The sequence below is a fragment of the Gopherus evgoodei genome, chromosome 10, assembly GCF_007399415.2.
Source record: "Gopherus evgoodei ecotype Sinaloan lineage chromosome 10, rGopEvg1_v1.p, whole genome shotgun sequence".
NCBI classification, from domain to species: Eukaryota; Metazoa; Chordata; order Testudines; family Testudinidae; genus Gopherus; species Gopherus evgoodei.
The window spans coordinates 70,397,312-70,423,150 of record NC_044331.1 but is presented as its reverse complement, the minus strand read 5'-3'; the positions used below and the strand labels follow the sequence as shown (position 1 = coordinate 70,423,150).

Here is a 25,839-nt window from a genome sequence, read left to right as displayed (position 1 = left end):
ACCATCACCAAGACAATCCCTCCACAGTTTCTATATTAGGCATGTAAAAAAAAAAAAAAAAACAAAAACCGCACACAACCACTTAAGTCTGGGGTTAAAGGCTCCTGAATACTTGAAGCATAAAGAAAAAAAATAGGACTGTTCTCTTAGTCATACTGTGTTGGTGTGAAAGTCTCCTTCTATTTGACAGGTAATACAAGATGCTTTTTCCTCAGTCAAGTTGTTCAGGGCTTTGAGCACAACATCTGGCATGTGATCCGTTATCATCTTGGGACTTATTAAAATATTGCTAAAGGCTGTTTCTTTTGACCATCTTGCAGTATATTTAACATCAGAAGACCACCTTAAAAGAAATATTTCAATAAAGCCTTTTAGACATTTAGAATAACACATGAATTTTGATCTGTGTCCACTATACAGTGCAAATCCACATGTTGGCCTTAGAAAGCATATTAGTCATATATTAAAAACCTTTGCAGATTATTAAAGGATATAAACAAACCTTTACTCAGCTACTACTAAATATTGTATATAATTAGATGAAAGAGTGGGCTTTTCAACAAACCCCTCTGTATTGGCCTACTGTGCTCCAATTTATATCAATGGTAAAACAACTTGAGTGCAATCAGAAGTAAGCTAATCCTATTCCCCACATTCTTCTTACCCTGAGTTACAGACCCTGTTCCATTTGTGCAGATGGAGTCTGTCGGTTAGTTTATTTACATAAACAAATGGAATTTTTCTACTAATGATGAACATATTAGTTAGTAACATCAATGAGCAGCTAATATTTTTTTCCACATTGCCCATCAACATAAAACTAAACCAATATTTGCCATTTTCTGCATCAGAAACTTCTGAAGGAACTCTCTCTTCCTAGACTTTAAAATGGTTATTTATTTTATATTAGCAATATCTCAAAATCACATTTGAGGCTAGATGGGCTGGACAACAGTAGTGGTGTGTTATTTACTGGCTGCCATTATGTTGAGGGTGCTTTTACCACATATCCAATATTAGATTAAATATTATAATACAGCAAATTACTGTGTGTCAGGCTGAACTGAGGAGGAAGGCTAGGGAGTTTATTAGCCCAGGTTATGGATATTAATTATCCACCCGCTCAATTGAGTCCAACCTCAGGTTATTGCCAAACAGTACTGATTTTTAAAAGCTAAAAATATTAAACGAATGTGAAAGAAGAAACCAGAAAGCGGTCTGTCAAACGGCTGAAGGGAAAGTGTTTTAAAAGAATGTGGCCTGTCCTCCCTTCTTCATTTTCCTCCTCCCTTCCCCTCCAGTCAACAAGGAGGCTCTTTCTCCTCTAAACCATCCATCTTTTTGTGTCTGTTTCAAAATGGAACTAGAGGCAGGAGCCTTGCTGGCCCATAGAGTGGGAAGTGAGGAAGGAGGGAAGAGATTTGCCATTTTAAAAAACTCTTAAATGCTTCCCTTTTTTGGTAGTTTCATAAACCCCATTTTCTTTGCTATTTGAGCATCTGTCTCTTCCTGCTTCAACTCAAAGGGAGGGAGAAGCTGAGGCAGCAAGGTTCCAAGAATTCCAAGTACAGGAGCCAGAAGCAGAGATTTGCATGCTAAGGATACAGTTATTGAAGCAAATATGTAATAGAAATGGTACATCATTAACACAACTGGACGATGGCTGGGACAAGCCCATTTCACTATAATGGGTGATATTACACCATCTTTGACAAAAACTAGGTGCTCACTCCACAAACAATGGTAATGTCACGCTAGTGTGTAACAAAGCAATTAACATCACCAATACAGCACCTAAATACTTTGTGATGCCTTGTATCAGGGGTAGGCAACCTATGGCATATGTGCCAAAGGTGGCACACAAGCTGATTTTCAGTGACACACTCACACTGCCTGGGTCCTGGACACCGGTCTGGGGGGCTCTGTATTTTAATTTAATTTTAAATGAAGCTTTTAAACATTTTAAAAACCTTATTTTCTTTACATACAACAATAGTTTAGTTATATATTATAGACTTATAGAAAGAGACTTTCTAAAAACGTTAAAATGTATGACCGGCACGCGAAACCTTAAATTAGAGTGAATAAATGAAGACTCGGCACAGCACTTCTGAAAGGTTGCCAACCCCTGCCTTATATAGTGCTGTACAGTAGGTGGCCTGTGCCAAACACATAAGTACCTGTCCTGGCTAGTTTACTGTTTAAAGGTAAACAGTGAGTAGAACAGATTCAACACAGAATGGGTTTTGGTCATTACAGCTGCAATGTCACAAGACAGTATTCAGTGGAGGGGACAAAGAAAGAGGAGGTTGTTCCCAGTTTTGGGGTGAGGGTGAAATGAAGCACTGACTCAGAACTAGGTAAAAGAAACAGGGAATGCCAGAGAAGATTGGATACAATATATAAAGAGCATGAATATATGTAGGAGAAGATGAGAGCAGAGAGACCAGAGCTCTTGCCTCTGCTCCTAAGGTGAAGAAGAGAAGCTTCAATTTAATAATTCAATGAAGCATAATGCTGACCATTTACCTTCTTGAGCTGGTTTCTTCTACAATATGGATGATTTTTCCTGGGAGATAAAGATGAGGATACTGAGGTGGAGCATCTAAAGGAGATTCATCCGCAAGGGCATTGTAAGAAGGCGACCGATGCATCATTAAACTCTCTTCAGCTAGAAGAGGCTGGGTTAGGGCATCTTGACTTCTACCATCTAACTCAGTTGGGAAGTTATCTGGATCTCCTCCAAACACTTCATACCAACACCCATACAGCAGGATCTGGTACTGAGTTCAGAGAGAAATAAGCAGAATATGTAATTTTGATGTTTATTTTCAAAGTAGTATTTAATTTTAGAAACACACTGCAAGATCTCTATACCCAAGTTTCTCCAAATTAATTAGACACCTTTTTGTGGACTGAGCTGATATCAATTAAGAAGGGTCAATTCAGAGGGAAATGTCTGCAACTCTGACAAATTTTTTTTCCTCTAGTTCTCCTATCCAGCTCAAATCCCCACATCCACAATCTCTAGCTGCCTACCAGCTTCTTTAAGTTTAACTTTCCACAGAGGGCCTCCATAGGGTTGCTAATCTTGGAAGTACACAAAAATCTTGTGGAAAAACCCATGGAGGATCTAGGGTTTAACTCTAGGCATCGATGGATGGTAGTTTTTAACCCACTCCTCCTCACACCACAAGAAAATCATCTTCCTGACAAATTTATTGTTCTAGTCCTCCAGAACCACCACCCTAAAGCCTCATCCAGCTTTCGATACTTCTCCAATGACTACTGCTCTGAGAATGAAAGCATAGCTCCTTTTGGAATGTCACTTGTGTTTCCTCAATGAACAGTAAGGGCTGACAAAGCTTTCCCTGGTGATGGCGAGAAGGACTCTCTTCTACAAAATTCCCCACTCCCTTTTGGTCCCAGAAGACAGGACCAAACTTAGCCTACTGAGCCATACTGAAGTGCTTGGTCATTAATCTATCAATCACTCCTTAATTAGCTGCAGGGATCATTGCTGAGCAACACCAGGGGCACACTATCCCACTACAGACATTTTGCACAGCCTCTGCATACTTCTAGTTCCTTCCAGCCAACACAGCAGCGAATTGGGATGGTAAATAAACAAACAATGCTGCCCTGCAGAAGATCCACCACTAGGCCTCCTGAAACACATGTGAACTTGACTGCAGCCTATAGTGTTTTTCCTCACTAATATTAAAACCTAAAACCAAAAACTAGGCAATAAAAATTTGAGATTTTTGCCTTAAAAAAATGGCACTGAAAATAAAGATGTTTTAAACAAAGCCCCTATTTTTTAAAGTAAGAACAATTTACTAAAACTACTTAAAAATCTTATTGATTTGTCACCATTTATGCTATTTGGTTTATTTTTTGCACTTCCCTTTAGCAGCAAATTAGTCTGAATTACATACCCTATTTCAGCTCTCAGAGTTTCCACAAGAGTTTCCAACACAACAGGAAAAAGTTTAAATAATATGAACACCATATACTTACTTAGTCACTAAATTAAAAATTAACAAACATTTCTGTTCAATTTGTCTTTGGAACCCCCTTCTAAACACAAAACAAGCCATCACCACACTAAATGTATCAAAACTACTTGACAATTCCCTTTGCTTTTATTGTTCATGGTGTGTTTTGTTACCTTCGGCCTGTTACAATTAGCAACTATTCTCACTATCCTTCTCTTCAGGTCTTCCATGTTGGGCATACTTAACCTGTTTAAAATACAAAACAGTGAAAAAAGCTTCTTAGGTCAACTGCTGGAGAATAACCATCTCTCAATAAAATGTAACGGTCCATCTCAAGTCACATCCTTACCTTGCAACAAGGTCCTTTCCAACAATGACTGACACAATGAAGCATTTAGAGTAGTCTGCAAGTGATTTGCTAAAGAAAAAAAAATTACATATAACATAGGTCATAGCAAAAACTAAAATTTTTATTTAGATAGATAGACAGATATATTGCAATAAAAACGTTTTTATTTTTCTGGACTTTTTTCTGGAACTAGCCTTTTAAGATTAATTTAAGAGCAGGTTATACTGAACCCCCTTACACATGCTAAATAATAGGGATGGACTAGATAACTTCTCAGGGTCCCTTACAATCCTAAAATTTCTATGATTCTGTGTTGAACAGGCCAAGATTAGTTAAGGATTTTGATTTGAAGCATTTACTTTCAGTATTAACCATGTATTTGTTAACAGAATTAACAGAGTATTTCATTCTTTAATGGCTACATAGGAACAATGTCAGATGGGACTATTACAACTTTGCTGGAAAACTTTATTTTATAAATAAGCTATGAACAAGTTTCAGTCATCTACAAAGGCAAACCCCACAGTCAGAACAAGATAAGCCTGTTCAAGTTTCTTTAATATTAGGGCTGTCGATTAATTGCAGTTAACTCATGCGATTAACTCAAAAAAATTAATCACGGTTAATTACAGTTTTAAATCACACTGTTAAACAACAGAATACCAATTTAAATTTATTAAATATTTTGGATGTTTTTCTACATTTTCATATATATATATATATATATATTATAGTATTTGGTGTTGTAACTGAAATCAAAGTGTATATTATTCTTATCTTTACCGTGTAAATATTTGTAAACAAAATAGTATTTTTCAATTCTCATACAAGTACTGTAGTGCAATCTGTGTCGTGAAAGTGCAACTTACAAATATAGATTTTTTATATTACACAGCTGCACTCAAAAACAAAATGCAAAACTTCAGAGCCTACAAGTCCATTCAGTCTTACGTTTACAAGAGATAATGCTGCCCTCTTCTTCTTTACAGTGTCAACAGAAAGTGAGAACAGGCATTTGCATGGGACTTTTGTAGCCAGCATTGCACGGTATTTACATGCCAGATATGCTAAACATTCGTATGGCCTTTCATGCTTCGGCCACCATTCCAGAGGACATGCTTCCATGCTGATGACATGCATTAAAAAAGAGTTCATGAAATCTGTGACTGAACTCTCTGGGGGAGAACTGTATGTCTCTTGCCCTGTTTTACCTGCATTCTGCCATATATTTCGTGTTATAGCAGTCTCAGATTATAACTCAGCACATGTTGTTCTTTTTAAGAACACTTACACTGCAGATTTGACAAAAAGGCAAAGAAGGTATCAACGTGAGATTTGTAAAGATAGCTACAGCATCAACCCAAGGTTAATCTGAGAGGGATGAGATGTGAAGCATGCTTTCAAAAGTCTTAAAAGAGTAACACTCAGATGAGGAAACTACAGATCCTGAACAACTAAAAAAGAAAAATCAATCTTCTGCTGGTGGCATCTGACTCAGATAATGAAAATGAACATGTGTTGGTCCGCGCTGCTTTGGATAGTTATCAAGCAGAACCCATCATCATCATGGATACATGTCCTCTGGAATGGTAGTTGAAGCATGAAGGGACATATGAATCTTGAGCGCATCTGGCATGTAAAATATCTTGGATGCCGGCTACAACCGTGCCATGAGAATGCCTGTCCTCATTTTCAGGTGACATTGTAAACAAGAAGCGGGGAGCATTATCTCCTGTAAATGTAAACAAACTTGTTTGTCTGAGCGACTGGCTGAACGAGAAGTAGGACTGAGTGGACTTGCAGGCCCTAAAGTTTTACATTGTCTTGTTTGAGTGCAGTTATGTAACAAACAAAAAAATAAAAATAAAAAAAATCTACTTTTGTAAGCTGCGCTTTTATGAAAAGGAGATTGCACTACAGTACTTATATAAGGTGAACTGAAAAATACAATTTCTTGTGTTTTTTACATTGCTAATACCTGTAATAAAAAATATAAAGTGAGCACTGTACTTTGTATTCTGTGTTGTAATTGAAATCAATATATTTGAAAAATGCAAAAAATATCCAAAAATATTTAAATGGGATTCTATTATTGTTGTTTAATCACGAGATTAATTTTTTAATTGTGTGATTAATCGTGATTTTTTTAAATTGCTTGACAGCCTTATTTAATATATTAAGCATAAAAGCACTATAGCGTCTTCTGTCAAAATATGAGCCAAATCCATCTCTGAAACAAATCCACTCAGTCATACCAGGGATGCATTTGTGTAAGTATCTTAATGATCTCTGTATCTTGCACTTGAAACCAAGTGTTGTATTTACCTTAACAATCCTCCTGGAGGAGAAAAGGCATAACATCTTAATGTTGGGAAGGAGTTTCTAAGCATGATGGCCAATATGGAAGCTGTTCCACCACCTAAACTGTGACCAACTATAACTAGTTTATATTCCTAAAGACAAAAACAGAAGAGTTATATAGTGAGGTTAAAAGAGAGACAGCATGCTCCACTTTCGTTTCCAATATAACTAAAGTGTATTGTCAGAAACACTGCTGGCAAAATTAAATAATTTGGAAGTCAATACTTACAGGAGCAATGGTGAAAGCCTTGTTTAAAATGCCATCATTTATTAGCCTTCTGTAGATGTAATTTGCTGCTTGAGTTATCCCCTAAAAGACAGTATTCTAAGTTAAGAGAAAAAAGTAGTGTCCAGCTGGAAATGCAATACACAGATCCCTTTAAATGCAGTGCTCAGAGTACTGACTGAAGAAATGTATGATAACCTAGTTAACTGTTTCAATGCTCTACCGACATACGTATTGTCCAAGAGTAGCACCTGAATGAATCTACTGCACATTTACATTTTTTTTCTTAATTTAAAGGGACACAGAAGGCAAGCAAAACACCAGGACTACAACTTAAAAACTCTGCCTCCTGCATTGCAGAGAACAACAATGTCAACAAGCCACCTGGACAGCTGGTCTACTCTGTCTCACAAAAAACCCAGCTAATTCCATTTAACTGAAGAAATTTAGGGTTGTTAATTTGATTTTTTTTTCCATTGAATAAATCATTTCAAATGGTTAAAGATGACACATGCCTTATGTACAAAACCATTTTCCAGAACATCTTCAAGCGTCAGGTCTTCACACTCTACTGACAGATCAGTGAGGAGATCCTGCAAGTACATAAGACGACAGACCACTTTTGCTACAGACAACAATTATGCGAATTTTCACAGCTCTTGACGCTGTCTTTACTACAGTAATATCCTCAAGCAAACTTTTGAGTCTGCAAGTAATTGCACACAGAAGAGAGAAATATGAATGTCTCTTACTTACACATACCTAGAAACCCATCACAAAGCGCCATTTACAGCTACTGTATCACTTGCCCCTTAAAATGGCATATAGGCTCTCAGGCATCCAAGAACAGACAGGCTTATCACTTAAGAAGATTATCTACTTCCCCTATCTCATTGCTGACTCAACTGTTGGGTTATTTTAAAATTCATATTTTGTCTAGCCACTACAGAGAAGTGTACTGTCTCCTCCAAGCCATTGGGACAGACATACCCATCTCCAGAGCCAGTTTACACAACAGAGATGATACCTCAAAAGACAAGGTTCCTCTCACTGCAACCACAATAGCCTCCTTTTTGTGATCCAAAGCAACAAAAAATGGGATCTCGAAAATCTGAAGGATAAAAAATTAGGTGTGTTTAGTGAAGATACCAAATTTTCAAGAACAGTAAAGATTTATTGTAGTTTGCCGGAAAGAAATGAACATATCATGAAATTCTATTTAGGCATATGAACTTTTCTTGCTTAACTCAGGATTTTTTAAAAATCTATTGCATGTTATCAATAGGATTTCTCTTATTCTTGAACAAGGTTACGTGAGAGCTTTTGCTATGTGTTGTGAGTCTATCAGTACTTAAAAAAAATCAATATTTGTGTCACTTATCTAAACAAGCATCAGTGTATTAGGGTTGGTTTGTTTTTTTTTAAAATGCTTTTAAAAGCATTTTGGATTAGTTGGGGCTTCCACTTTATAACAGGGGAGGCCGAGGAGAGGAAACCATCCTCTTCCTGGTTTCTAACTCAACTCAAGAAATTACTGAGAATTCTCTGTTGAATGTTTGTCCAGATTGTTTACCTTGTTATGAAAGCTGATATGAATGAAATCTCTGTACTGTAGCCCTGTTATTTTTAGGATGGATCCAAAGTGAAAGTTAAGACGATCACCGCCAATTATATCAAAATCTGTTGGGCTGTTTCTGCAACTAAGGAAACATGGGAAAGAAAAGTGAACTTGCCAGTTCCAGCTAGTTACATTTCCTCTCAGGAAAATAATTCAATTACATTCACAGCAGGGTTTCTACTGGGAGCACACTGGGTTTTTATACTATAAAGACTGGCTAATACACCATTACTCTGCTAAAAGTTTTATAGCAAACAAAGCAATTCCTAAGAAGATTTTTTTTTTAAACTACATCCAGATAGAAATTATACACTTGAGAAAAAATTCAAGTACAAAAACAATTCTAAGGAGTGAATTAATTTGACCCCGGCCACAATTTCAGCTTATAAAATTATAAATTCATTCAATTTCTCCCAAGCCTTTATGACTAAGGCCATGTCTACATCTAAAATTTTGCAGCGCTGGTTGTTACAGCTGTATTAGTACAGCTGTATAGGGCCAGCGCTGCAGAGTGGCCACACTTACAGCAACCAGCGCTGCAAGTGGTGTTAGATGTGGCCACACTGCAGCGCTGTTGGGCGGCTTCAAGGGGGGTTCCGGGACCGAGAGAGCAAACCGGGAAAGGAAACCAGCTTCGCCGCGGTTTGCTCTCTCGGTCCCGGAGCCAGCCAGCAAACCGCAGGGAAGGAGACCTGCTTGCTCGGGGTTCCGGGACCGAGAGAGCAAACCGGGAACGCCGCGGTTTGCTCTCTCGGTCCCGGAGCCAGCCAGCAAACCGCGGGGAAGGAGACCTGCTTGCTCGGGGTTCCGGGACCGAGAGAGCAAACCGGGAACGCCGCGGTTTGCTCTCTCGGTCCCGGAGCCAGCCAGCAAACCGCGGGGACGGAGACCTGCTTGCTCGGGGTTCCGGGACCGAGAGAGCAAACCGCGGCGAAGCTGGTTTCCTTTCCCGGTTTGCTCTCTCGGTCCCGGAGCCAGCCAGCAAACCGCGGGGAAGGAGACCTGCTTGCTCGGGGTTCCGGGACCGAGAGAGCAAACCGCGGCGAAGCTGGTTTCCTTTCCCGGTTTGCTCTCTCGGTCCCGGAACCCCGAGCAAGCAGGTCTCCTTCCCCGCGGTTTGCTGGCTGGCTCCGGGACCGAGAGAGCAAACCGCGGCGTTCCCGGTTTGCTCTCTCGGTCCCGGAACCCCGAGCAAGCAGGTCTCCTTCCCCGCGGTTTGCTGGCTGGCTCCGGGACCGAGAGAGCAAACCGCGGCGTTCCCGGTTTGCTCTCTCGGTCCCGGAACCCCGAGCAAGCAGGTCTCCTTCCCCGCGGTTTGCTGGCTGGCTCCGGGACCGAGAGAGCAAACCGCGGCGTTCCCGGTTTGCTCTCTCGGTCCCGGAACCCCGAGCAAGCAGGTCTCCTTCCCTGCGGTTTGCTGGCTGGCTCCGGGACCGAGAGAGCAAACCGGGAAAGGAAACCAGCTTGATTACCAGAGGCTTCCTCCTTCCACGGAGGTCAAGAAAAGCGCTGGTGAGTGTCTACATTGCATTACCAGCGCTGGATCACCAGCGCTGGATCCTCTACACCCGAGACAAAACGGGAGTACGGCCAGCGCTGCAAACAGGGAGTTGCAGCGCTGGTGATGCCCTGCAGATGTGGACACTCTCAAAGTTGCAGCGCTGTAACTCCCTCACCAGCGCTGCAACTTTCTGATGTAGACAAGCCCTAAGTTGTGACATCTCAGGAGGATAATTAACTTCATGGCAATTAAAGGTGGATGAAATATTCACTGCTAATGTCACAAATAATGGAGGTGATTATTTAAACAGAGAGATACTATATAAGATTATGCTTGCTTTCTTAATATTAACTAAGAAAGTTTGCAGTGTTATTGTAGCTGTGATGATCACAGAATATTGGAGACAAGGTGGGTTAGATAATAAATTTTACTTGGTCATCTTCAAAGTTGCCAAAGTTTGACATAAGATAGTTTTTTGTTTTGATGCACTTAGTACAATTTCCAAATTTGTCTATTTCTTTTTCTTAATTTTGACACACTTGTGTTACATCACGTTAAATATAATATTAACATACAAAACCAGTTTATGGTGAGATTTACTTATGTTAGATTTTGATCCTGCACCTGTCTCAGTGCAGATGTTCACCTGTGCAGAAACCCATTAACTTGGGGGAAGACGCCTATACAGTGAGAATTTCAGGATCAGGGTCTTTAACAACTGACTCATTCCTTATATATAAGCAAATGGTTCCACTATAAGAGGTCTTGGAGGGTAATCTTGCCTGATTCCCCTAAATACAGAAAATAATGTACTTCCATTTATACACACTCTTGTCTAAGCAGAAGCATATAAGGCCTCAATCCATCTTTGTTGGTTTGGTTTGATTCCAACACCCATGGCCCCATTTTGAGGAATGTCCATTTAACTCAATCAAATGCCTTTTCAGATACTAACATTGATCTGGCTGAATGAAGACCAGTAACTCTTTACACTGTTTGCAATCTTTTGTTTCTTTGTTTTCTTGTGACTATTGGGTCACACTCTTTGTAGCTTGCATAGGCTGAGCTCACTGCAAGCACCAGCGGCTCCTTGCAGCCCTCCACTCCACCCCAGAAGGCTCTGTGTGCTACCCTCCTGTCCCTATTTCAGGTACTCCTTGAAATTTCCCCATATTCCCCCCATGCCAGCATCTCTGTGTGCACCCCCATTCCTGCCATACCCTCCATACTAGGAGCTCTGTGTGCACCCTTTCCCACTGTGCACCCCAGCTTCCCAGTGCTGGAGCTCTGTGTGCCCCCCCCTCTACCCACACCAGGATACCTCAATCTCTGCCTCACTAGGTTCTGTCTCCTCCCTATTCTCCATGCTAATGGTCTTGGGTGCTCCTCACTCCACTCATACCAAGGTCCCTCAATTTTCACTCCACACCAGGAGCTCTGTGTGCCCTCCCCCCATTCTGTCTCCCAGGCCAGGGGCTGTGTGCACACTCCCATTCTCCCATGCCCCAATTCCCCCAAACCAGTATCTGTTTGGAAGATAAGTCATTCAAGGTGCAAACATGTTAAACTTTATTAGGACAGGCAGAGATGAGACACAGGTAATTTTATGCTGGAAGGCATTAATGGATACCATTAACCAACTGTTTGATTTTGTAGACAATTACAGAGGGGCTTAAAGCTGTTGCTCTATGTGTCTCCCATTCCCCCTTTCAATTGTCCAATCCTATCCAAAAATCAATAGGGTTCTGGTCACTGATGCCCACGAACATTCTCTAAACATCTGTAACTAATCAGGTGCAGTGTTCAAAAACTTCTTGTGTAATATCCAAACACAGAAATGCCATTAAGTTCAGTGTATGGCTTTGTAAGTTTGGCCATCTTTCCAAAATTGGAAGAAGTATTTTGAAGGTTGGTTTCCTTTTACTCAATTTGCAAAAGACAACTCTAGCAGTCAAGCTTATGTATACTTAGCAGTTCTCTTATTTTGTCAATTTCTGTCTAAGTGATTTGTACTGATATGAAAAAACAAATAATTAAAAAAGAAACTATGCACTTTTAAGATGTTATACCAACCTACCAGTCACCGTTAAGCTTACAGAGTGCAGTAAATGGGTTAGTGTATATGTAGTAAGGCCATCCATAAGCAGCTGCAGCAAACTGCATGTAGTGAGCAGCATTTTCTAATTCAATATCCAAATCATCAGTCTGGAGGGGGAAAAAAAAACAAAAACAAAAAACAGTACTTTATGTAAGGCAAGCCCAGGATAAATACATATGCACACCATGCTACTGTAACACTAAGGCCCTAGATCTCCCCACAGACCCAAATAGTCATGGCAATGAAGTTTATTCTTTTACCTTTTCACTGTAAGCCCCAAGTAAGTGAAACAGAACAACTGAGAGGAAGGAGTTCACACTTAAGTGTATTCAATTTGCATATTTAGAAAAAGTTTAGGGTTTATTTGTTAACAATAAAGTCTTTAAATAATAACTCGAATTTTTCAAGACTCTATTTTAAGTAATTGTTCATCAACAGTACCAAGTTTATACGTTTCTATATTTTACTATACACTGATAAACATGGTACTGAAAATTAAATGTTCATTCTAAGATGTTAGAGATCTTATTCCTTCACTCTCACCCTTCCCTGGTCCTTCTCGCATGAACAGAGAACAACAATACCCGAAGTCCAAAAGGTGCAAACAATTCGATGTTTATTGGGGTGAACTTCCAGCGAGCTTAAATTCCTTTTCCTTATTTTTCGAATTCCAACTTACTTCCTGTTTGCCCGTAATTTATATAATAATATTTTCAGCTATACCTTAACCAATCATTCTACTAAAATTTACCTAACCAATCCTAACGTGTTGTAACACGATTAGCTAACCAATTATATCCCACTGCCTTAATTAATTTACACCTAGCAAAATTAATTATGCAGTAGACAGAAACAATCACAGAACCGGATAGAGACCATGCAAATAAACATACAAAATACAGAAGTAAGGATTTCACAACTACATCTATACAGACATAAGGGTTCTCCAGCTGTGTCTATTGATAAGTGAGTTCTTGCCAGACAGGATGGGATCAAACTAGGTTTCCTTTTACATCTTCTAGGCTCTTCCCTTTCTCTGGAGATGATAGATCGAATCACCTTCCTAACAGTCCCAGATTGCCTTATTTTATTATGACTAGTTTGGAATGCAAGGACGTGACCATACATTTCCCAGTTTATGGCTGCTAAAGAACCAGGCCTCAGATTGTCACAGTAAGAGACGGCACTACACAGACAGTAGTTTTTGATTCTTTCTTTTACACCTCTATAACTAGCTAAGTAATAAAAATACACCTAAAGTCTTAAAGTATAGGTCTTTGCAGACAGGCCTGAATATCTATATCCCAACATAAGAGATGTAGGTGGAGGGAAGGCTACAGATTACGTAACATAATTCTCACAAGAGCTTTTTTTTTGTTCCCCTTTGCATAGAACCCACCATCAGCTGAATTCAAAAGGAATTCTCTAGTAAGTGGTGTGCACTTAAATGGGTTCAACTGAAGTGGAATCATCTACTTTGGTTAAAACGGTGCATTAGGTGAGAAATTAAAGAATACAAAAGGTACAAAAAAATTGACAAGAGATTTTTCCCATTTTAAGCCATTTAAGAGACTGGTGGAACATCCCGAAATGAAGTGTCACTCCTGATCAACAAGCATTAAACAAATACTGTTTCTGATCCTGTCTGGATGTTGGTAAGTTAGTTATAATTTGAAAGACAAAAATAGAGTATACAGACGCTCCCCAGGTTATGCAAACTCGATTTATGCAAATCTGCATTTATGGGAAAAGTTCCGTGAGTTGTGTTTGTTTTTTTTTTACATAATTGTTGGGTATTCGTTCCCAACTTATGCAAAATTCAACTTGCGCAAGACATTCCAGAACAGAACGCTTGCATAAGTCGGGGAGCATCTGTACTGCAAGACCAACATTTTCAGCTCTATGCTCATAGATTGAACGTCATCTTATTTGTTTTTGTGCAAATTCTTCATGGTGATGCAAAAAAACCCTATGATTTTCACACATATACCTACTTCCCATTTCAAAATTTCATATTTATCAATATAAATGAAAACATAATTGTGGGGTGGAATTTTTGAAAGTGCCTATGGAACACAACTCCCATTGTTTTTCAATGGGACTTGTTCTCCTAAATCACTCAGATGCTTTTGAAAATCCCACTCTTATAGCCCAGCTCTATAATACACTTGGTAAGATGTTGGGAGGTTTTCAGTTTATAATCATCTTCCAGTTATTTTTACTTTCAGGTTCTCCATGTATTAGTACAATACACCAATGTCTTGATTGCAAACTTCATAAGAGAATTTTTATAGGATTACAAAATTTCCTGTTTGAACTTAAAATACTGGAAACTATGAACCCTGGATTTTGTTAAAGATAATTTTTACAAAACTTGCATTTTAGTTCAGTTAGACAAGACACTGTCCCTTAAATAGGCTGTATCACAAAGCTGTTTTTTGGTAGCTTATCTTACCACATGGGATGGGTGGGAATGACACAGGACTTCTTCAGGCTCTTTTGGGCAGTTTTCCACTTTATCTTGCTCTTGATGGAGCAGAGTCAAGCCTGCTGCTATGTCACTAGGCACCAGATCAGTGTCCTGCCAAAGAAAATGGAAAAAAAATCTTTAAAAATAAACCCACAACATCACAGGCAAGCCACTGAAAAATTTAAAAAGTGATTTTCTTTTGCAGTTCTCTAGTAAATACATTTACATCAGAAGGCAAGGGTGTGCTTATGAAACATTCACATCGCCATCCAATGCACTCAACACTGCATCTTTAAAAACTTTCTGCAAATAAAAGCCACATACAAAATTCCCATGTCAAAAAGAAAGTTAAAAGGATCTTCTTTAAAAGGCCTGTGGAGCCCTAAAGTAAAATATGATCTGAACATGCCTAATAATTGTCACAAGCAACTTTGGAAAAAAAACATGTACCTCCCTCTACAGCTACTATGTAAGTTAGAAGTAATGCCCATGGTGTTATTTGTGATAGGTCACTAGCAAATACTCCTGCGCTGAACCTGTGGTAAGCCACATAACATTTGCTTACAGATCTCTAACAATACTGTAAATACAACCCTGTCATTTAGAGCTCGATCCTGCAAAGTGATGAGCACTAGTCACAAATGAAGTTGATAAGAAGTGATGACACTCAGCCCCTCACAGGATTGGGTTCTTAGGATGCCATGAAAATTATTCCATCTGTAAAGAAACCACATTAGAAGGCCAGGGAGTATGGTAATTGAGCTTTTTATCACAAGATTATTTGTTCATAGAATAGAATATCAGGGTTGGAAGGGACCTCAGGAGATCATTTAGTTCAACTCCCTGCTCAAAGCAGGACAAATCCCCAGACAGTTGTGTGTGCGTGTGTCTGGTTTTTTTTGTTTGGTTGGTTTTTTAACCCCAGTTCCCTAAATGGCCCCCTCAAGGATTGAACTCACAACTCTGGGTTTAACAGGCCCATGCTCAAATCACTGAGCTATCCCAATTGACCCTAGGTCAACAGTGATCATTGGAAGGCTCTTAGCAACTTATTGAAATGAGACTGGCAAAATAAACAAGCTATATATCATGAGTAATAATTAGAAATATTGACAGAAGGATTCCCCTTCTATTAGCCACGAGAACTGGGATTTTTAAGTTTGACGGCAATGGGAAGACTCAGCAAAGTCAGGATGTGGGCACTTCCTTTTCTACTATGCATAAGTGAAGGGAGGTTTACATAGGAAAGGTCCAGGTACAGAGGTGTGGAGGTTTTAATTCAGCTGCCCAAGATGACTACTCCCCTTATCAAGGCTCCCTCTATAACCCTACAACCCACGGACTTGGAGGCAATTACAGAGCAGCATGCACAGACACCATTTTAATGAATAAGAACCTCTCCCACCAACCCTGAGTATGAAAAGAGAGTCTAAGGTCACTGCTGAACTCTGCTCTCCCACACAGCTGCACAGTGTGCTGGCAGTTAGGTCCCAGCTCAAACAATATTATGCAGACCTTAAATTGTGATGAGCTTTCTACAGCAACTACAGAGTAGCTTTCTTGTATGGGCCAGTTTGGTATAGTTCAGGATGGGAGAACTGCCTTAACACACTGTTAATGCTGACATTACCTCTTCATAAGCTCAATAAATTAATGTAGCTAAACTGTTTGCACCATTCCCTACTATGAGCAAGGGGAAAAATGGTAAACTCTGGATCCCTACATATCAAAGCTAAGAAAAAAATCAACCTCATTCCCCTGACTAGGGAATTGCCCAAGTTGAAGAGAAAAAGAACTTCACTAGCTGAACTACATTCAACAGCCTTACTGGGAAATCTAAACTCCCAATATAGACAAGATCCTAAACTCAATTAATACCACCAGGCATTCTTAGAGGATCATGAGAAAACTCCAGAGGAATGGGGCTTTTTTTTTTTAGTGAAGACAGTGAATATGTTTGTACAAGGAAAAGAGTGATTTAAAAATTTTATTTTTTAAATGTAAGCAAGAATGATACTACAGCAAAGCAAGTTTGTGACCAAAATATTGGTGAAAAAGTGGAGGCAAATTCACTGTTGTGAAGCTATTGCCATCTGGCTCCTATGCCTGAAGTGCCAAGTGTGTTAAAAAAGTAGTCTGAAAATAGTGGTTACTTGAGCATGTGACTTTTCCAAGTTTTAAGTCTGTAATTTGTTAGTTTGTGCAATTTTCCCAATCTCTTCCTCCAAGAGGGCAAAGGACCCCATGTTAAAAGGAGGACAGTGTGATGCGAGTTTTCTGTTTCAGAATAGAGCTAATAGGTATCAAAAGCCTGATTCTCAAGTAAATGGCACTGCTGAACTCACTGATCTAAAGGCAAGAGCCACATGTGAAAATGCTGCAGTATTGGGGATTCAGTGTTTTGTCAAATAGAATGATAAGAACAAATAAACAAATCTTTCCATCTTACTGAGAAGTAGGTGCGGAAAAGCTCTGCAATACTTGTAAAAGCCACTCGGTGATCATCATCTTGCATAATACAACAACACAGTAACCTGATTCTCGTCTCCCAGACTCTGGTTGCGGTCTTCTTGACATTATAAAACAATTGACCTGATTGACTGCTTTCCAAGTTGCGATTTATATCATCGGCCAGGTACAGTGTCTTTTTCCCCCCAAGAGGATCAAAGATAATTACAACTGCAACGATGGTAAAGATGATGATAATCCAGCTGCAAAACAGAAGGGTGTGGGAGGAAAGGCTTGGTGAACCATGTATTTCTAAAGTACTGTATACAAGAGCATGCAGCTATAGTTCTTGTCATAGAAAAGAAAATACAGTTTATTGTGGCATACCATCAGCACACTCACTTCTGGTACCAATGATGGCTTTGTAATAGGGACACCAATCCACTAGGAACAGGATTGAGACTGCCAACTCATTTCACGTAACACACTAAACCTCTACTGCAATCACCACTGAGGGACGACTGTTTTGAAATAGCTACCTTAAGTTGGGGAAGGCTCCATATGCCATTACCAGACTCTTAAAGCATCTATCCCTGCTCCTCTGTTTCTCTTCTCCCACCCTCTTCGCATCTGTCCTATCGTCCATCTTTGTTTGTCTTTTTGATCCCTTCTCATCTTTACTCTTCATAGCCTTCACTTCATCCCCTGCTTTGTAAGGGAGGATGCCACAACCTCTCTCAGGTAATTACAAAAGCATAATGAAAAAATTAGTTTATTCTAGTCTTTATGTATTCACCCACTACAAAAATCCTGGTTTAAGAAACTCCAGGAATTTAAAAAAATATACCCAAATTTTCAGTGGTCAGAAAAAATCTTCACTGGATATTTAAAATGTAAATGCATAATGTAAGTTTCGTTTTCTGTTAGCATCTTTACCTTGCAATAACTGTCCCAAATACGACATTTACCACAGTCCTTTCGCAACGTACATCGGTGTCCGACACTGATACAGCTCCCACAATTGCCCAGACCAATTCTGGGATATAAAGACCTAGCCGAGTATAAAGCAATTTAGGAAGAGATTTCCTTGGCCCAGGGTTAGAAATTGTTCCTGAAATGATAGATGGAATTTAAGTAAAGTCACTTATGTTCATAAAATATCATTAAAAAAAAAATCACATCAGTGTTTTTATGCTATGGTGCCCAGTGTGAAATTTAATCAAGTATGTAAAAACCCAACAAACTAAGATTTTTATAGTGACGTTTCAAAGTGAAACTGTAGACCATAAAGTGTCTTAGAACTCAATGGTGAACATCTTTAGCATTTTTAATGGTTTAAAACTGGAAATATTAAAATCATTTCTGCTTTCCCAGAGGAATTTTTGTATTTCCCAGAAGATACATATCAACCTCAGCCTGTTCATACAGGACCCAATTTGACTCTCTAGGCTAGTGGTCTCCAACCTTTTTATGCCCAAGATCACTTTCTGAATTTAAGGGCAAACCAGGATCTACCCTGCCCCTTCCCCAAGGCTCTACTCCTGCCCCAAAGCCCCACCCCAATCACTCCATTGCTCGCTTTCCCCCACCCTCTCTCACTTTCACCGGCCTGGGGTAGAGGGGGTTGGGGTTCAGGAGGGGGTGTGGGCTCTGGGCTGGGGCTGAGGGGTTTGCAGTGTGGGAGGGGGCTCCAGGCTGATCCTGGGGCAGGGGGTTGGGGTGTAGGTGGGGGTGAGGGTGCAAGCTCTGGGAGGGAGTTTGGGTGCAGGACGGAGCTCTAGGCTAGGAGAGTGTTGGGGTGCAGGAAAGGGGTACGGGCTCTGGGAGGGGGTCAAGGCTGGGGCAGGGGGTTGGGGTGCAGAGGGGAGTTGGGGTGCTGGCTTCTGGAGGGAGCTCAGGACTCGTGATTGGGATGTGGCCTCCCACCGGGCAACACTTACCTTGGGTGTCTCCCAGTCAATGGCACAGCGAGGCTAAGGCAGTCTCCCTGCCTACCCCGGCCCCATGTGCCTTCCAGAAAGTGACAACACGTCCCTGCAGCCCATGTATGGGGGGGGCACATGGCTCAGCATGCTGCATCTCTCTGCAAGCACCGCCCCCTCAGCTCCCTTTGGACACAGCTTCCCATTCCTGGCCAATGGTAAGTGTGGGGGTGGTGCCTGCAGGCAAGAGCAGCGCACGGAGGGAGACCCCTGCCCCCCACATCCCCAGGGCTACGGGGGCGTGCTGGTTGCTTCCAGGAGCGGCATGGAGCTGCGGCAGGCAGGGAGCAAAACTGCCTTAGCAGCAGCCCTGCTTTGCCATCAGAGATCGTGATCGACTGGGAGATTCTCTAGGATCGACCAGTCGAGCGTGATTAATCACTTGGTGACCACTGCTCTAGGAAATAAGACTTCTGCTATTGACTTCAATTAAGCGGTAGTGAGCCCATAAACCCAAAGCTCCACAAAAATTAAGGCCTGCCTACAGTTCTTTGCTACTCTGGTTGTGAACTTTGCTATCTTAGTTCAGAATTCCTCACATTTCTGGAAAGCATTTTTTGCTTCTACATACTATACTGGCATAGAACAAGTATTTCTATTTGGAGTTGCATCTTTAAAGATTTACAGGTTTGTCCAGTCAACTGAATAGAGATCAATCTCAGAGTTTAAATCACTGATCTTTATTCACAGACCTTTCTCAAAAGTCACTTTAGCTACAATAAAAACTCAATCACCATACAGCTTATTTTGCTCAATAGGTCTGGGCTTACTAATAAGGCAGTTAAATACAAGAACACAAGCAAGATGATACAAACTCTGTTCAGATGGCTGTGACTGCAATACTCCATCTTTTGGGCAAAAGAATAGTCAAACAGTATTCTCCAAGACCAACCCAAAAATCTCTTTGGAGTTAATTGTTCTAACCCAGTCCCCTTCCTTTGGAGCCAATCATGTTGTCTGTGATAATCCACCCTGCATAAAAATGCACATATTTGTGTCATAGTTTGGGGTACTATTACCAATCCACCATCCAGCCTTGTCTCACTATTTTAAGAATAAGATGAAGAGTTTGGGGATTGTTTGTTTGTTTTTAAATGAAACTGTGTTCTAGCAGAAGGATATCAAAATAGAAAAGTGGCATTTGTCTGATGGAGAGAACCAAAGCTACCCAGATATGAAATACTAGAAACCTTACTGTATTTTCAGAGTGTTATAAGTAGTTCATAGAAGGGTGGGGATGAGCTCAGTTTATAAATACTTTTTATACAGTGAGATGATCAACTACAGAGATGTTACTGACAAAACTTGTCACCCAACAAACTAAAAATGGCATTGTGAATTACAATTTACACTCTAGTGCTCCAGATATTGTCAAGCAGATGATAGCTTAATTAACTCAACATTTCAGTGCCTCAGACGGTGATGCATGTTACTCAGTCTAACAAACTTCTGTCCACCCACTTGATCCAGGCACGTAATTTAATTAACAACGGATTATACCCCTGTTACTATTTGAAAGTGCTTGAACTGTTTTTATTCGGGAGGGCGGGGGAGGGAATAGTGCAAGAGAATCAATCGACTCCAGATATACAAGAGACTTGTTAGATTATCTAGTCCATCTTCCACTTTCCTTATTGCACATTTACTAGAGTTTATTCACTTTAGTTTTAGAGACACTAGGTAACAGGGTTTCCACCACTGCCCTTCAGAGATGGTTGTTTTTAATTGGGGAATTCTCTGTTAGATTTCCAGAGATCCAATCTCTATTTTCCTTTTTTAATTCATCTGGTGATTCCTAGTTATATGCCCTTAAATTATGCTGAACAATACTTCTCCCTCCTGGATGTTTGCATACATGTATTTATATATAGTTATATCCCCAAAACACTGATTTTTAATCTTTCATGAGATTAATCCCTCCAGATGCCTAAATATTTTAGCTGTTTTTCTATGATCACTCTAGGATGGTCCAGTGGTTGGGGCACTAGCCTAGGACTTGTAAAGCAGGTATTTGGACCTGGGTCTCCCAACAGACTTTCTGTGTGGCCTCAGGCAAGTTATAGCCTCTCTGTAAAATGGGGATAATACTTCACTGGGGTGTTGTGAGCATAAATACACTAGAGGTTGTGAAGTGCTCAAATACTACTCTAATGGGGGCATACAAGTACCTAAGACAGATATTAGGAGGGTTTATCTTTCTGCTAATGAGGCTCCCAGAACAGAACATGATATACAAAGGGACCATAAAGGTACGTCTATGTCCCATGATAAGGTGTTTGTGCATATGCTCCCATATCATATTAGTTTGCTTCTCTTCCTCAAGCTGAAACTCTTCCTGTTTACATAATTATTTTATTAATAGGGCACAATATAATTTGTGTGGACCACCTTTCTCTATACTTTTCCTTAACGGCCTACTGCGTCTGATACACTTTTGATATGTGGCACTGACTGTGACTATATAAGGCTATGTTTACAAGTACCATTATGGAGCAGATGGATTCTGCATAGCTGATCCTGGAAGTCTGTCAGAGGTGTCAAAAATAATGCATTTTTTCAGATTATTTATTAGTGAACTAGTAAATTGCTGGATGTGGATGTAGCAGCATTGCTGAATCTGATTTGCTTGAGAGAGGATATTCTGGAGTCCCCCTATTTTAAGTTGTTCTCTCCAGGCTGTGGTAAACTGTTACCTCTATTTGATTATTTAAGGTTAGCAGAGTTTAATTTATTTGTATTAGTAGTATTAATGCTGAGACATGGTTAATATAAACTTTATTACTGTCAGGGCACACAGAATGTTCGTTAAGCTGTTCTATTTTAATGTCAAATCTAAATAAAATATATAAATCCTACTACTATAAATATCAGGTATTGCAGACTGAGTATTTACCTTGCATACTGACACACACAATAGCAGATACAGCACATATTATGGCAGCCAGGAGAATGAGGAGGACAAGCAGGTAGCTGTGCAACAATCCTCCTCCAATACAGTTAAATTTCCCTTTGTGAACGGAGTACAAAACAAGAATTCCAACCCACCTGCAGAAAAACAGTACCATAAGTTGTCACGGCTAGGAAGACACATACTTCACCACAAAGCTAATTCAGACATAAAAAATTATCTATCTTCATTTAAAAATAATTCACAAAAGGGGAGTATTCCCACAGTGAAACTCACAGAATGTAAATACTGCAGTAGAGTGTATTGCAATAACCACAATAGAGACTACAAGTTCAACAATATCCTCCTTTTTTTATAGCACCTTTCATTCAGATGAATCCCAGAGCACTTCAATGATGGGTGAAGTTTATCAGTTTAAGTGATGCAGCCACATCTTGAAGTAGTAGCAAATGATTACTATGTAGAATGGTATTAATTTAGTACAGCATGCAAAAGTTATATTACGTCTCATTCTCAATATGAAAACCCAGGTTGTCAATACATGATAGGAAAAAAAACCTCCATTTCTCTCTCACTTCCATGTAATAGCAGCAAAGAATCCTGTGGCACCTTATAGACTAACAGACGTTTTGGAGCATGAGCTTTCGCCCACTTCATCAGAAGTATTCACCCACGAAAGCTCATGCTCCAAAACGTCTGTTAGTCTATAAGGTGCCACAGGATTCTTTGCTACTTTTACAGATCCAGACTAACACGGCTACCCCTCGGATACTTGATTCCATGTAATAAAATGCCAAGTGAACCAGACAGTCTCAGGTCACATCTAAACAAATATTCCTAACATACCAACTCAGCAGCTTCCCAGGCATGTTATAAAAATCAACAAGATAATCTTCAGTTACATAATAGCAATTTCCTAAGAAGCCCAAGGACTACTCCAATTCGCATGAAAATTAACATACATTTAAAATAAAATAATCCCAACATTCACACTATCCTTTATAGAGGACTAGAAATCACTTATCAATAGTTAATCGGACGCTGATCAGCTTTGCCTTCAGCCAGGAGGCAAACGGCTGCAGGCAGAACACTTGAGTCTGTCTGTATCTATCTGTTGTCTCTTGTTTTATAGGCTGTAAGCTCTTCGGAGCAGGGAACGTCTTTTTGTTCTGTTCATACATCTAGCACAATGGCATACTGGGTTCTACAATAATAATAAATAATAATAATAATAATAGGGCACCACAAATGTACAGTGCACCTTCCATGGCAGGCCAGATCTCCCAGCTGCATGGTTCTCCTCCTCTTGGAGGGAGGTGGGAAATGAGGATGGGGATGGCTCTTACCAGATCATTCTGATGAAAAGTTCAAAGGCTCCCGGAAAAACAAAGTCATCACTAGCGATAGCCCAGCGTCTCCCAAACATCACCATTCCAGGCATCTTGGGGACCCCACCAGTGCTGTGCCTGCCCCTCCTGCGGGAAGCAAATGTACTGATGACACACATCTCTGTACCCTGACTACAGCAGGGAGCCTGCCTCCTACCTCACATTACTTCTCTCCGCCCACAAGCTAGGCGTCTGCCGCCTTTCCTACCCCAAGGCCAACCCCCCCCCCCCCGCTCCTGAAGGGCCGTGCCCAGGCGGGCTGTCCCCCACCACTTCCCTGCCCTCAGGCCCACCGCCCCGAAACACTTCAATGCCCAGCGCCAGCCGGGCTGCCCTCCACACCCCCAGCCTCCCAAGGAGCGACCCCGCACCTGCAAGACGCTCCCTGCTCTCCTCAGAGAGAACGTCACACCAGTGCAGGGAACATTACATAAAAACAACACGACGCAAGCACGCAGCGTAAGCCCTTAGAATCGCGCAGCGCACACATTCACCCCGCCCCAGCGGCGCATGAGTACCGCTCGCGTGCAGAGACGCTTTACCATCCTAGTTGATGATGGGACGCATGCGCAGTGCGTCTACGATCCCCGCCCTTCTAGCGGTCAGGCGCATGCGCAAAGGACGCGCGGCTCGGAGTCCCCTCTGCTTCCGCGTCGGTTTGTGTAGAAGCGCTCCCACGCCTGCCTAGCCCCAAGGCGCATGCGCACAGCTCTCTCGTGCGGACAGGAGATCCGCTAGAACTGGAAGCAGAGAGACAGCAGGCTGGGCACCGGGCTCTTGGCTGTCCTCCATGATGCTGCCCCCCCCTCCGGCAGATGTGCCAGCTGGCCCTGTTCTGCCCCTTATGGCACTATGACAACTATATGATATCGCCTCTCAGCACCATGCCATTACCCTACATGGCACTATAATGCGGGGTTCTGTGGGGCTCTCCCACACTGACAAGATACAGACGGGTTCCAAGAATCTCCTTTTTCTGAGCTGCATGTTCTGGTTCACCAAAAAAAGACACTGATAGACTAGTCATTAATATATTTGTGAAATGTATGTATACTATGTAAGGAGTTCTTACTCTGTACTAGAATATTATGGTTTTAAACATGTAAATTAAAAGTAGGTCAGCAAAAGGTGACATGCCTTTGGCTGGTTCCTCCAGATAGGAGGTAAGAAATGTGTATTTCTGTTAGGCTGTAAATGAAGCATTGTAAGCTAACACAATGGATGCCTATTTACAAACAAAGTCAAATGGTAATGAACTGATACGAACTCAACAGGAAAGGAGCACACAGAAAAAGAAAAAAAGCCGTGGGTGGTATCCTGTCTCTGAGCAAAGACAATGAACTTTGGGATTATTTCTAAAAGGCAAAGAAAACATCCTGGCATCTTCCACCTCCATTCATGAAAGCAGGGTCTCAACCAAGCCAGGCTGAAAATGCTAAAGGGTGACAAACATCTTTAGACAGGTGGTTAACCTGTCAGTTAAGTTTAATCTCTGAAGAGCATGTTACAATTTTGTTTTCTGTGTAACCATTTGTTTCCAATATCCTTATCCATTATCTTCCCCAGCTCTTGTCTTCAATACATTTATTCTTGTTTTCACTATGAATATATCTCAGTGCTGTGGCATTATGCAAAGTGCTGGTCATGAGTTGACTCTCACAAGCGGGGGGGTATCCTGTTCCTCTGGGACGAGTGGGCTTGGTAATTCTGCAAGTGTCTCATGGGTAATGGGCTGGAAACTGCAGGGAATGCTCCAACTATCTGGGGGTTTGTGTGTGCCTGTCACTACCTGTACAGAGAGATTGAGGTCTGCGATGGCTTGGAAAGCAGTGCTGATGCTGCTACAGGGTGTTGGTTTCAGGGACCTGCTCCAAAGCAAGCAGAGACAAGACTCTGTCACACTATGGGCAAGTAGTGGCAAGGTGCCTCACAATCTTGGTTCTTGGGTATCCTTGCAAAGTGACATAACTGCATCAGACCCTGAGTTCCACTATGACTTAGGTCCAAGCCCTGTCATTTTGCAGTCTGGATGCAGCTCAAGCCCTAGACCTGAGTAAGAAGGTCTGCATAGTGTAGTCTGGACACGTTAGCATGGCTCTGCTGGTCCAGCAATTGTAAACCAGGTTTATAATGTAATGCTCAGAAACAACAAATCTACAAGCCTGGGTCCCACAGACCCAGGTATACAGTAAGTTATAGACATATGGGCATTAGGATGCCACATAAGAAGTTTGTTTTTTAATAAGATAAGAAATTACACACAAATGATGTTAAAAGAACATTGACTGCACATAATAGTCAAACACTCAAAAGTTAGGAAATGCCAGAATTAAGGATGCCTGTGCAACCTTAATTCAGCCCCTTGTGGATATGGATTTATGATAGTATGTGATTATGCAATTATGACTATTTTCCCACATTCCCTCATTCAGTTCACAGAATGGAGCTCTCTGGGGATGAATTAGGGTCATACAGTGAAGAAACCTGTCTGC

The 25,839-nt window shown here is 40.9% G+C and overlaps 1 protein-coding gene across 3 annotated transcripts; it reads right to left on the bottom strand.

The window, feature by feature from the left end:
* DAGLB (diacylglycerol lipase beta) lies at positions 1-23,891 on the bottom strand. 3 transcript variants are annotated; one of them, XM_030578168.1, is made up of 16 exons: positions 23,719-23,891; positions 23,306-23,434; positions 21,945-22,096; positions 18,006-18,180; positions 17,071-17,332; positions 14,607-14,732; positions 12,131-12,258; positions 8,508-8,634; positions 7,962-8,045; positions 7,450-7,527; positions 6,938-7,018; positions 6,673-6,800; positions 4,348-4,416; positions 4,172-4,244; positions 2,530-2,783; positions 1-343 (listed from the first exon to the last, which is right to left on the bottom strand). In XM_030578168.1, the coding sequence occupies exons 2-16, from the start codon at positions 23,398-23,400 to the stop codon at positions 151-153; spliced, it is 2,025 nt and encodes a 674-aa protein (XP_030434028.1). In that variant the 5' UTR covers positions 23,401-23,434; positions 23,719-23,891; the 3' UTR covers positions 1-150. The 3 variants fall into 3 exon arrangements, with proteins under 3 accessions (XP_030434028.1, XP_030434030.1, XP_030434029.1); XM_030578170.1 differs by lacking the exons at positions 23,306-23,434; positions 23,719-23,891 and adding an exon at positions 22,984-23,055 and having other exon boundaries at positions 1-344; positions 2,528-2,783; XM_030578169.1 differs by lacking the exons at positions 23,306-23,434; positions 23,719-23,891 and adding an exon at positions 22,321-22,616 and having other exon boundaries at positions 1-344; positions 2,528-2,783.
* Positions 23,892-25,839: the final 1,948 nt, after the last annotated feature.

Excerpts from the sequence above, each read along its gene's own strand:
- DAGLB (XM_030578168.1), bottom strand. The coding sequence starts at position 23,400 with ATGCCTGGAATGGTGATGTTTGGGAGACGCTGGGCTATCGCTAGTGAT. Across the intron at positions 8,635-12,130 it reads TGTAAGCTTAACGGTGACTG|TTGCAGAAACAGCCCAACAG; the intron begins GTAGGTTGGTAT and ends ATGTTTCCTTAG. Across the intron at positions 4,245-4,347 it reads GGAAAGGACCTTGTTGCAAG|GTTAAGTATGCCCAACATGG; the intron begins GTAAGGATGTGA and ends TATTTTAAACAG.